Source organism: Hordeum vulgare, chromosome 6H, assembly GCF_904849725.1.
Source record: "Hordeum vulgare subsp. vulgare chromosome 6H, MorexV3_pseudomolecules_assembly, whole genome shotgun sequence".
In the NCBI taxonomy this organism is placed as follows: Eukaryota; Viridiplantae; Streptophyta; class Magnoliopsida; order Poales; family Poaceae; genus Hordeum; species Hordeum vulgare.
In genome coordinates, this window is record NC_058523.1 from 448,974,755 (window position 1) to 448,987,931 (window position 13,177).

Below are 13,177 nucleotides of genomic sequence, written 5' to 3' on the forward strand. Positions count from 1 at the left end.
CGCCTCAGATTCAGAATTCCGTTCGGACAGCACAATGCGATGGCGAACCTTCTTTTCTAATTTAATCGGCGCACACACACACACCAGATCTCTCGCGCTCATAACTCGGGCATTCAATTCCATACACTATGCATTCCCCGTACCTACTGCCATCACGCGTCAGTAAAGTCTATTCCTTCTTAATTCCCGGACATCAAAGCGGCAACGGATTAAGTTTTTGCAAATCAAATCAGATTAGAAGTTTAGAACCAGACGGCTAGCTGCACAAAGGAGGTGAACACCCAACTCATTACAGTCTCAAAAGATGATCAGCGGGCGAGCAATCAGGAGTAATAACCTAGTGGTTGTAGTATATATGTCAACGGAGTGTTCTCCGAGTATGAAATCTCACGGACTCATCTTCACAAATGGACAAGATGTAAACAATAAAAATATCCACAGAAAGCTAAGGGTGGTAGTAATTGGGATCGGGTGATGAAGGAAGACTAAAGAAAATTCAAGGAGAAGAAAGAAAAAAGAAGAGATCACCGGAAGCGACCGCCGTCGGCGAGCTTCCTGGAGCGGCAGCGGCCAACGGAGGCGGCGCTGTGGAGCGGCGACGGCCGCAGCTCGGAGGAGAAGGAGCCGGGGTCCGGCGGCTGCGCGGCGCGGTGGCGGCGCCCGGGGCTTGGCCGCACCAGCGGGCTGAGGCAGACGGCCAGTCCCGAAGGCATGCTGTTGGTCTGGCGGCGCCGGCACGGGGTCCTCCGCATCGGGGAAGGTGACGGCCGCCACGCGGGTTCAGCGGGCGAGCTGCTCTCCTCGCCGCTGCCCTGACTGCCCCTCTCCGGCGACAGCCCCCGGTTGCTGACCACGCGGCAGGAGCGCCTGGGCGGCGGCGACGCGGGTAGCACGGCGTCGGCCGGTACCTGTTTTTTGCGACGGCGCGGGATGATCCCGACGAGCCAAGAACGGCTCTTCTTGCGCTCCTTGGCTGTGTCCTTGTCCTCCGACCCGTGGTGGCGGTGGTGGTGGTTCCCGAAGAGCGTGGAGAGCAGGGAGAACTTGCCGGCGCGCGGCTTGTGGTACCCGATGTCGCCTTCCTCGAGCGGGGCGCTGCCGCCGTAGGCTGGGCCGACCTGCGGCGTCCGGAAGAAGAGCAGGCTCGGGTGGTGGTGCCTGAGCGCGCCGCCCGAGGAGTCGGACTTCCTGCGGGACACGTAGGGCGACACGGACCTTGGGAACGCCGGGGCCGGGGCCGCGGCCGGAGGGTGAGCGGCGGGCGGAGGAGTGGACGGCGACGAGGCGTCGTTCTGCGCGGCGGCGAGCACGAGCAGGCGGTCCCGCAGGCACGTGGCGCAGACGCCGCCGCCGGCCTGCGACGGGTGCCTCTTGCAGCACCTCATGCCCATCTCATCTCATCTCATCTCCCTCGGCACGGGCGCGGCGGGTGCTAAATTCTCGCGGCCGACGCCGACGCACGCACCTGCCGCCCGCCTTTCCTTCTTTCCTTTTCGGTTTGTTTAGGCTCGGGTGGGCTTCTTCGAAATGGGAAGTTGGTCGGCGGAGGTGGTGCTGGTGGTGGTGCAGGTGCTCGGGATCTTTTCTCCGTCCGTCAGGGGAGGGAGGCCGCGGCCGCGGCCGCCGGGGGCATAAATAAGGTTCGGGGACGAAGAGAAGGAGGAGAAGAAAGATGGAGGCGCGGACGGGAGAGGGGCGATGGATCGACAATGATACCCGCGGGCAAGGCAATGCAATTGACCGCGTCTTGGACGATTCGATTCGATTGGTTTGCGTTCCTGTTTGAGTAGATTTGCATTTTGGCCTTGGACCCGGCTCCCGTTCCCGGTTTCCTCGCACAGTGAGAATAACGCATGTGCCGAGTAAAGTTGTGTTTTGGCTTTGGCATATCCACACTCCACTTCCCCAATAGTTATGATGATAGGGGGGACAACAAAAACTAACACCCCACCCACCAATTGCTCTCCGAACCAATTCCTTGCTATCCGCTTTTCGTGAAATTGAGGTCTGTTTTTCTATCTGAGAAAAATGTCCCTCTTTGCGTTTTTTTAGCCGTGCGTCGACGCCATCTGTCACGATCGAAAGTATTGTCGTCTCTCCTTGTAACTGAGATACATTTTCCTATCTGGGGTGGGGGGGGGGGAATGCGCCGCGCTTCCTCCCGCAATATGTGCATTCACGACAATTGCCACGACATAAGTAGTATTCACTCTTCGCGAAACGAATCTCATTTGACTGTATCTCCCCGCAAGAGAATGATTCTTCCCTCGATCCGTGCATCGACGCCAACCGCCATGACCAAAAGTATTATCGACTCTCCTCAAAACTATATAGTTTGTTTCCCTATATTGGGAGGGGAATGTGTCGTGTTTTCGTGTTTCTTCCCTCCTTCCACGCATTGATGCATTGATGCTAACTGCCACAATCGGAAGTACTATCCGCTCTCCTTCATACGATGCTTTGTTCCTGTATCTCCCTTGAAGAGAGAGGCGTCTTGATTCATCCCTTGATTCGTGGATCGATGACAACTGCCATGACTAGAAGTCTCTCGTTCCCCTATCATGTTGTTGTTGGGGAACGTCGCATGGGAAACAAAAAATTTCCTGCGCGCACGAAGACCTATCATGGTGATGTCCATCTACGAGAGGGGATGAGTGATCTACGTACCCTTGTAGATCGTACAGCAGAAGCGTTAGTGAACGCGGTTGATGTAGTGGAACGTCCTCACGTCCCTCGATCCGCCCCGCGAACAATCCCGCGATCAGTCCCACGATCTAGTACCGAACGGACGGCACCTCCGCGTTCAGCACACGTACAGCTCGACGATGATCTCGGCCTTCTTGATCCAGCAAAAGAGACGGAGAGGTAGAAGAGTTCTCCGGCAGCGTGACGGCGCTCCGGAGGTTGGTGATGACCTTGTCTCAGCAGGGCTCCGCCTGAGCTCCGCAGAAACGCGATCTAGAGGAAAAACCATGGAGGTATGTGGTCGGGCTGCCGTGAAAAAGTCGTCTCAAATCAGCCCTAAAACCTCCATATATATAGGTGGGAGGGAGGGGACCTTGCCTTGGGGCTCAAGGAGCCCCAAAGGGGTCGGCCGAGTCCAAGGGGGGAGGACTCCCCCCCCCAAACCGAGTTGGACTTGGTTTGGTGGGAGGGAGTCCCCCTTCCTTCCCACCTCCTCCTGTTTTTTTCTTTTCTCTTGATTTTCTCTTCTTGGTGCATAAAGCCCTTTTGGGCTGTCCCACCAGCCCACTAAGGGCTGGTGTGCCACCCTCAAGGCCTATGGGCTTCCCCGGGGTGGGTTGCCCCCCCCTCCCCGGTGAACTCCCGGAACCCATTCGTCATTCCCGGTACATTCCCGGTAACTCCGAAAACCTTCCGGTAATCAAATGAGGTCATCCTATATATCAATCTTCGTTTCCGGACTATTCCGGAAACCCTCGTGACGTCCGTGATCTCATCCAGGACTCCGAACAACATTCGGTAACCAACCATATAACTCAAATACGCATAAAACAACGTCGAACCTTAAGTGTGCAGACCCTGCGGGTTCGAGAACTATGTAGACATGACCCGAGAGACTCCTCGGTCAATATCCAATAGCGGGACCTGGATGCCCATATTGGATCCTACATATTCTACGAAGATCTTATCGTTTGAACCTCAGTGCCAAGGATTCATATAATCTCGTATGTCATTCCCTTTGTCCTTCGGTATGTTACTTGCCCGAGATTCGATCGTCAGTATCCGTATACCTATTTCAATCTCGTTTACCGGCAAGTCTCTTTACTCGTTCCGTAATACAAGATCCCGCAACTTACACTAAGTCACATTGCTTGCAAGGCTTGTGTGTGATGTTGTATTACCGAGTGGGCCCCGAGATACCTCTCCGTTCACACGGAGTGACAAATCCCAGTCTTGATCCATACTAACTCAACTAACACCTTCGGAGATACCTGTAGAGCATCTTTATAGTCACTCAGTTACGTTGCGACGTTTGATACACACAAAGCATTCCTCCGGTGTCAGTGAGATATATGATCTCATGGTCATAGGAATAAATACTTGACACGCAGAAAACAGTATCAACAAAATGACACGATCAACATGCTACGTCTATTAGTTTGGGTCTAGTCCATCACGTGATTCTCCTAATGACGTGATCCAGTTATCAAGCAACAACACCTTGTTCATAATCAGAAGACACTGACTATCTTTGATCAACTGGCTAGCCAACTAGAGGCTTGCTAGGGACGGTGTTTTGTCTATGTATCCACACATGTAAATGAGTCTTCATTCAATGCAATTATAGCATGGATAATAAACGATTATCTTGATACAGGAATTATAATAATAACTATATTTATTATTGCCTCTAGGGCATAATTCCAACAGTTGTCACCCTGGTTCTATTCCCCTGTTTTTTGAATTTGGCCGGATTAAAGTTGTATTTAGGATGGTGTCAATTTTATACCTAGTTGTAGGCAAAAATAGAGACATAAAGAGACAAACTCATACATATTTCTAAACACTTTAATATATCATCCATGTGTTTTTAATAGCTTAAGTTTCGAGTGAGCTTATCACATGCATTTCTACTATCAAAGGATTGATGCTTGTACCTCTCCAAATGTGGTTTCGTCTTCCCCTGATTTCGAATAATCTAAACTATATCGGTGTTTTCATTTGCTTGTCCTAATGGAAACCATGCTCTAAAATAACTGAATCAAATCTTACCAAAAGCACTTGCATTAATTTAATCAAATCAAATCACATCTTACCAAAACCTCCACTAAATTAAAAGTTTCTTTGCCTTCATACCTATGCCAAAATATAATAGAATCTTACCAAAACTGTAACTAAATCAGAACTTCCATCAACCCTTACTCAAATCAAATTAACTTTTACCAAAATCTAGAATATGACTGGTGTAACATATATATCAAACATGCTTGATGTCTAACTATTAGAATACGTATGCCGATGTTGCAACACATGGGCAATTAGCTAGTGGGATTTTATTTGGGGGATTGCTATAGTGTAACAACAACCTTCACACTACTTGATGTGTCATCACATTTGCCGAGTTATTCGTGAGAGCATGTGTGGGCGTTAAATGGTGTGAAGCATGTCGTGCCGTAAGGAGTAGCTCCACGTGTTCGCCTCATAATCTGTAACGTCCAAGATGCGATCCTATCTTTATTTTGGCTCGAGGGCCTCAATAGGAATTGAGGTGCATCTCGTTGTTTTGTAAAAATGGATATCGTTATAAGTACATGTACAGAAGAGATGAGTATATGGATTTGGCTTACACTCGCCACAAGCTACAACATGAGCATCTCAATACAACAATACATTCAAACATCATGTAGAAGAGCAGGGTCCGACTACAGATGAAACCAAACGATAAAAGAACGATGTTCATCCTTGCTATCCCAGGCTGTCGGTCCGGAACCTATCCTACATAGATGATGATTAAGAAGAAGAAACTCCAAATAGAACAATCATCACACGCATGTTAAAGTATAGCTTTACCTGTACCTGCAACTATTGTTGTAGTAATGTGTGAGTCACAGGGGTTGAGCAATCTCATTTCCAAAGATATAAAGACTAGCAAAGCTTAATGGATGAGGTATGGTGAAGTGGTGAGGCTACAACAAGCACTAAGCATTTATTTGAGTGACTAACTTACGAGTACAAAAATAATAGGAGGGTGATCTACGCATAACGGACGTGAACTAGTCATGATCACGAAGTGACACTGAACACCTACTTACGAGTCAAACATAACCACACCGTGTCCTCTCTCGGATGCAGAACTCACGAGTAGAGACAGTCACACTTACGCACACAGTTGACATTTTTTGATTAAGTTTACTTCAAGTTTGCAATGACCAGGTGTTAAACAAAGTTTTTAAATTGCCACATAACCGCGGGCATGGCTTTTCGAAATGCCCCAACTAGTCCATCACAAACTACCACAAGCTACGTTAGAAACCTCGACCACGGAAAACCCGTGATCTCCTTGGATTCCTGATGAAAAACCTCAACCTCGAGATAGCCCAAAGTATCCTTGAAATCCCTCGCACAAGACCTTCGATAAGGGTAAAACACCTCCAATAGAACCGTCGTGCATCACCTACCGGTAGAAGGCATGACTTGACGTCTCCGTATAAGACGTTGTGCGTAGCATCCGCCGGTAGTACATCCACCGGTAGCTTCACCTGCCAACGACAGGCACCGCCCGACAACTTCGAGAGAGGCTATGTGTCACATGTCGAGCCGCATCGACCCGATATGTTGATGAAGGGGACGTCACATACCGCCACCAGCCTCAGAAGGCCGTCACCATCTCGAGATTCGGACTCTGGGTCGCCCACACGATCCCGGAGTCCGTCGTTGTTGATGAAGAGGGGCAGCCGCCCCGATTCCGAGCGCTACAGGGAGCACCCACCGTCGCGCCACACGCTGTGGTCGCCCATACAACGTCAACCGCCGCCGCGATCCTGCATCAAGCACCGTCGACGCCGGAGGAAGCTTTGACCGCCATGCGCGTCTTGCGACGAGTCCGGACACGAGATCCCAAGATACGACGTCATCGGCGCCGCCACAAGGACCCACCACCTGGCCCGTCATCCCCGGCGAAGGGGACGCCGCCACCACCATGGTCAGATCCGGGCCAGCCGTCACGATCACCACCGTCAAGACCAGATCCGGATTGGACGCCATCGCCACAGGCCACGCCCCGCCCCACCTCCATCTTCTAGCCTCGTCCAGCCAACCGGCACGCCACGACAAACCGATCCACCCGCGTCGCCAAGCACCGCCGTCAGGATCCGTCGTGTCGTCGTGCCATGGATCCGCAAGACGTCGTCGTTGAAGCCGTCGTCCCATGCCGCCCGGCATCGTGTGAGAAGAAGGGGATCCCGCCGCCGCCTACGCTGACCGGAGCAGCGGCGCACGCCGGGGACGATGAGGGAGGGAGCTGGAGGCGGTTCGCCCCCTCGGTCGCTCGCGGGAGCGACGCGAGGGGGTTGCGCGAGTCGTTTTCGGGAGAAGAATCGACTAGCTAGACGACGAGCTAGAAACGAATTTGGGTCTTCTGCCCTTGGATGTACGGAGTACTACCAAGTAGCGGTGAGGCGGCACGCGCCGACGTGTGTATTACCACACCGTATACACACACACACTTCTTTCGGGATTACTTCTCCATCGTCTGCGATAAATGGCCAAGTAGCTGGAGACGACGACCCAAAATCCATTCCACGCAGTTAAACCGACGAGAAGGACGTCGCACAGGAGCTGCACCACTCGTAGCACTTGGTAGCTCGCCATGATCTCATCTCATCTCAGACCCGTTCCATTCGGTAGAGCCGTGCCCGTCCGTCCTCGACCGGCTGCATGCGTGCGCACGCACGCAGAGCAAGCGAGTGGTGCAACCGACTGCCCCTGTGCCCCCGACACGGACCCGACGGAACCTAATTCTGCGTGTGCGTGACGATGCATGGTGCCGAGCCAGGCGTCGATCAGCACGCTGCACGCGATCGTCGCCTCCACGCTTCACCGGCGGCGGAACCTTCCGGCGATCGATCGGTGTCGCTCTAAATATTTCTACAAGTCCTGAGCAATATAAGTCTTCGCCTACGGTGGAACGGGCGCGACGAACAGTGATGTTCGCGTAGAGACGTAGGCAGGAGTAGAGGAAAATTACTGCCGGGCGTTCGTCACGTCGCACGCGTGGAAAAGTTGCGGCGCCCGTGGGTTTCTTGTGCTGGCTATCTCCCGGGCGGCGGTGGCTCTGTACGTGCTGATAGCTCGGCTCGCGTATATATGGGCCGATTTTTTTTGTTATAACCTTCAATGTGAAGTAAATACCGATCCGACCTGCATTTCAAAATATTTTCTGGTTTGACCTTTTTGCATGACGCCAACGTCCCTAACGTCTCGGTTGCGCAGAAGACGTCAGGGACCCTGGCGTCTGGTATGGCCCACTCGATCTGCCTCGCGTTGACCAGGTGACGTGGCGAAGGGACCCAGACGCCAGAGTCCCCGACGTCTGCCCCAGACCCAGACGCCAGAAACCCTGACATCTGGCTCGGGTAATTTAAATAACCCCTTGGCCCAACCCACCCACCAGCCCATCTTCTTCCTCCACCCTCAGCCGCCAGAACTCATCTCTCTCTCTCCCCATCTTCCCCTCACACCCTCCCCCCACTTAATCTACTTCCTCCTCCACCAAAATCACTAAATTGGATTACCCAAAGCTTCGTTGACGTAATCTTCCCCAATCCCTTCAATTTTCTTTTGTTTGAACATCTTATTTTGATTGTTTTTTTGAATATTAGGTTATGTTTGATTAGTTGATTTTGTATTAGTATTAGAGATTGTATTGTATTTGTTAGATGATGTATTTCTTATATGTTCGACTAGGTTAGGTTATATTATGTATTAGATGATGTATTAGGTTAGGTGATATAGTTTTTTAGGCATGGTTAGGTTAGGTTATATTATCAATTTGATTAAATATTGCGGTTAGGTTAGATGTTTGATGATGTATTAGATTAGGGATTTTTTTTGTAGTTGTTAGATGATGTACTTATTATATAAGAGTTTCAAATATATGATAGGTGAGTCTTTTCCTTTCCCCATTTTATGTTTGTTTTAAGTAGGTGTTGTTGAAGAGGACATTTAGTTGTTCTTAGAAGATTTGTAGGTTTTCTTAGTTATCTTTATTTTGATGTTTTCATATTTTTAATCGAACATTTAATTATTATGTACGTAACCATTTTATTTTTGTTGTATCTTGAAAAGGATGGTTTGCCCAGTTTACCATGCACGGTGCGAGAACAACGCCACTGAGAGATGGACAATTTATGTCAACAATGACGTTGAGTTCATAGTAATGTTTTATCATTTTTTTTGACATGCTCTTAATGTCTCTATGTTTTTTCTATTTACCATGTTGTTTGTATTTGTCTTTTCTGTAGAATATACCATGCACTATAAGGGATAGTCTAAAGCACGTAGCTGGAAGGTCCTTCAATTTCAAAGCACATGGGAATAGGTATGTATTGGATGTGTACAAAGGGACATTACCACAGTGATGGGCGGCAATGATTTGGTGAAGTTTGTCGCGGACTTCAATATTGGGGCCAATGCATTAGTTGTTTTTGACACATCTAAGCGAACGGCAGAGGCGTAGGTGGCCCATCTTGGTTTTGCACATCTTGCAAATGATGGGGACCCAAACGAGAATATTGTTGCAGACGAGGACGAAGTAGGCAAGGGTGCTGGTGTAGAGATTTTCGACATTGAGTCAGATGAAAATGATGACCATGAGAAAGCAAATGCCCGAGAACTTGTGTACACACATGGATGTGTGCTGAGTGACGCTGAATGATCATTGTTGGATGTGGTTCTTACCAACAATGACGGGTATATTGGATCTTTTTTTATTCATCGCTTGACAACCACAAACATAAGCAAGAAGACCATGGTAAGTGTCATGTACCCTTTACTATTATTTGTTCATTGTGGCCTTTTCTTTTCTAACATGTTTTTTCTTTTTCTTGTGTCTATCATTATTATATAGAAAATCACAAGGAAAGTGGCTGAACAACTGACCTTACCACCAGTGGGTGTAGCTGGCATTTGCCTTAGAGCTGGAGAAAGCATGAATGTTGCATTCCACACTAATTGCGATGGACGGATGGTTCTCACCAATCAATGGGTTATATTTGCAACCCAGAACAACCTTGAAGAAGGCGATGCCATCGTTTTTAGCTTCAAACCCAGCAATGGCGGCGACATGAACATCATATGTGTTGTGCACATTCTGAGGATGCCAGCAGTGTAAACAATGGCAGTAGTGCGAGAATAAGCAACATGTTTTATTTGCCTGAACCTTGTAGTGAAATAAAAAATAATAGTCTTTTTGTTGATGCAACTTATGCGTATCGTTTGTGTATTCATTATCAATGGAACTTTGAAGGGTACTTTTTGTTGATGCAACCTATGCATATCGTTTGTGTTATTATTTTTTAGTTAAGCATTTTCATTCAACAAAAAATAATTGGATGAATCCGAGGGACCCACAACAACACTCCATCATATAATCTAGTTGGGTTCAGAACCCAGACGCCAGGGTCCCTGGCGTCTGGGTTCGCAAAATAGAAACCAGTAGGTTTGCACCAAATTGGACATATGAGACGCGAGGGTCCCTCTCGTCTGGTCCTCGACCAGACGCCAGGGACCCTGGCGTCTTCCTCGAGCCACTTACCTCACCTACTCCCCCACCTCCTATTTTTGCCTCACCTCCACCTCCTAAAAAAGAACCCATCTCTCTCGGCCCCCTCTCCCCCCTCACACCCCACCCCCTTGATCTACTCCCTCCTCCATCAAAATCCTTAGATCCGAGCCCCCAAGCTTCCTTGAGGTAATCTCCCCCGATCCCTCCAATTTTTTTTGGTTTAAACATCTTATTTTGAGAGTAGTTTTGAATATTAGGTTATGTTAGATAAATAGGTTACTTGTTAGTTTTAGGGATTTCTTTGTGGTTGTTTGATTAGATAGGTTTGTTCAATATGTGGGCATAATGCATTTTTTGTATATTTTTTAGGTCTATCAATTAATTATTTTAAATATATTTTAGGTTCTCCGGTAGTTTAATCTGCCATGGTTTTGTGGAGCGAGGGATCAAGCTCTTCTTGGGATGACGATAGTCAGACCAACCAGGTATGTTAATTTCGGGTTACCAGCATTTTAGGTTAGGTTCACGGTTTTTCATTGGAGGATTTCATAACAGTTCGGTGTCTTCTGTTTTTAGCTTCCTACGACTATCCCATGCTATGAATGGAGTGGCATTGCAATTGAACTATCTTCTCGTTGTATGCATCTAGAACTTTGCCAACGGGAAGTTGCATTTCAATCTTCTGACACTGGCCGGCGTTTTCTTGCTTGTGCAAAGGAGAAGGTATGTTGCATTGTAATTTGTTAATCTTAGTTAGTTTTCTGCTCCACTCAATTTCATGTATGTTAATCACTAAAAATGTTTTGAATTTTAGGCAGAAGAAAAGTGGTGCTATCTGGAATGGATGGACCCTGAGTGGTCCGTTGCTATGCAGTTTTGGATAGGTCAATTGTGGAGCATGCATGACAAAGAAAACGATGACAAAATCAGAGAAAATATGAAGCTGCTAGGTGAGGAAAAGAGGAAGATGGAGGAAGAGCTTCGATTTTTCAAACATGATTTTGCTAAAGTGGTGGCTGACAAAGAGGAGGCTATTAATCAGCTTGGCAGTGCTAGGTTGGCTATCAGTGATCTGAAAGAGGAGATTGAGAAGAAGAGGTTGGCAGACCATTCTTCCACCAATTTACATCAGGTACTCAGTGCGAAGGCAGAGAAGGAGAGGGACCAACTTGTGCTAGAGAGAGACCAAATGAAGGAAGAGAAGAAAAGGCTGGAGTGCATCATTGCTGATATGATGAAACAGAACAATGGCTATAAGGACAAGGTCAAGAAGTTGAAGGAGATATGTGATGAATTTTAAGTTGAACTATCCATTACTACAATTCGTAATCAATTATGCAGTAGTATCGAACTACTTGTGAACCTATTGTTGTCGAAACTATGCATGTGAGTTATGGTTGTCGAGACTATTTCTGAATTTTCTATAGTTTGCAAAACTAGTTAAACTTTAACTTGCACTCACTGCGGTGCTTGTAAACATGATGAGTGGTGTGGAGGGGGCCAGACGCCACTAATGTTGGCGTTTGGGCATCAGGGCAGACGCCAGGGTCCTTGGCATCTGGGTTTGAGGTGCAACGCTAGGCATCCTGGCGTTTCTCGCCTACATGCAAATGCTAGCAGAGAACACTTGTGGTAGGTACTGGTTTAAGGAAACACCAAAGGTGCTCTAGCGTTTCTACAGGCAAACGCCAGGGTCCCTGGCGTCTGGGTCTGAGGTGCAATGCCAGATATCCTGGCATTTCTCGCCTACATGCAAACGCTAGCAGAGAACACTTGTGGCAGGTACTGGTTTAAGGAAACGCCAAAGGTTCTCTAGCGTTTCTACAGGCAGACGCCAGGGTTCCTGGCGTTTGGGCATCTCAGGGCAGACGCCATAAACCCTGGCGTTTGAGCCTGGAGGGGGGGGGGGAGAACACATCTGTTGGCTGAGGTGGTTTTAAGATCACATAATACATTCACATACAAGTTCACAAACATAGTATTCACATACAAGTTCACACACATTCATAGTCTTCACATACATTCATAGTCTTCATGACATGCATAGTCTTGACACACATTTATAGTCTTTACAACAACAATAAGTTCAATCTGAAGTAAACCCGTTGTCTACTGAGTAGTACGTGGCCATTTCCCCTTCTTGTCGCGTGCCTTGTCCTCTGCTTGTGCATCACGAGCCCTTGCAAGCTCTCTTGCCCTCTCTTCTTCGCGAGCCTCCTTCTCTTTGTGCTTATTCTCTTCCTCACACTTCTTCTTCTCCTTCTTTTCCTTCTCACAACGCTCCCTCTCCTCCTCACGTACCAACGATTCATTGAAAAGGCGTTGCCTCCACATGGCGTCTCGATATTGGGCCTCTTGGATACGTTGGGGTACTTCATGATCTATCCAACTGAAGTATTTGCAAAGAGGCGGAGGCGACTACATAAAAGACATGTTTATATTAGTAATATGAGTTCTATCAAATTAAAGAGGCGGAGGCAGAGGCGACCACATCTAACATACCAGTGGTAAGTCATATGCATTAGTTGGCCTTGGTTTATCATGTGCGTAGTTGGGACACACGAAAAATCTTCGACCTTCTGTCCATTCTTTTTTACAGTCATTGGACACCTTCACCTTGCAAACATCACCGCACCAACATGATGGTGTGGGCACATCCTTCTCCTTGATCTTGTCCAACTCGGCCGCCATCCACTTCTTTGGCATGTCCCATTGGTCGGCGCACGGCGGCCTCGTCATAGAACCGGATGAAGACATGCCTACAAAAATGATAAGAACTTGTTAGCAAAATGCAACAATGCATATACAACAAAATAAAACAAGAAATATAACAAAATAAACAATGCATATACCATTCTTCTTTTATCAACCATTTGGATTAACCAAATAACCAAATGCTGATCCATTATCAACATATCCTCTACGACG

The 13,177-nt window shown here is 48.0% G+C and overlaps 1 protein-coding gene across 1 annotated transcript; it reads right to left on the bottom strand.

The window, feature by feature from the left end:
• Positions 1 to 326: 326 nt before the first annotated feature.
• LOC123401959 lies at positions 327 to 2,071 on the bottom strand. The gene has a single exon (XM_045095824.1). The coding sequence runs from the start codon at positions 1,389 to 1,391 to the stop codon at positions 525 to 527; it is 867 nt and encodes a 288-aa protein (XP_044951759.1). The 5' UTR covers positions 1,392 to 2,071; the 3' UTR covers positions 327 to 524.
• Between the last annotated feature and the right edge of the window lie 11,106 nt (positions 2,072 to 13,177).

Bases quoted from the DNA above. Each gene is read 5' to 3' on its own strand.
- LOC123401959 (XM_045095824.1), bottom strand. From the start codon at position 1,391: ATGGGCATGAGGTGCTGCAAGAGGCACCCGTCGCAGGCCGGCGGCGGC.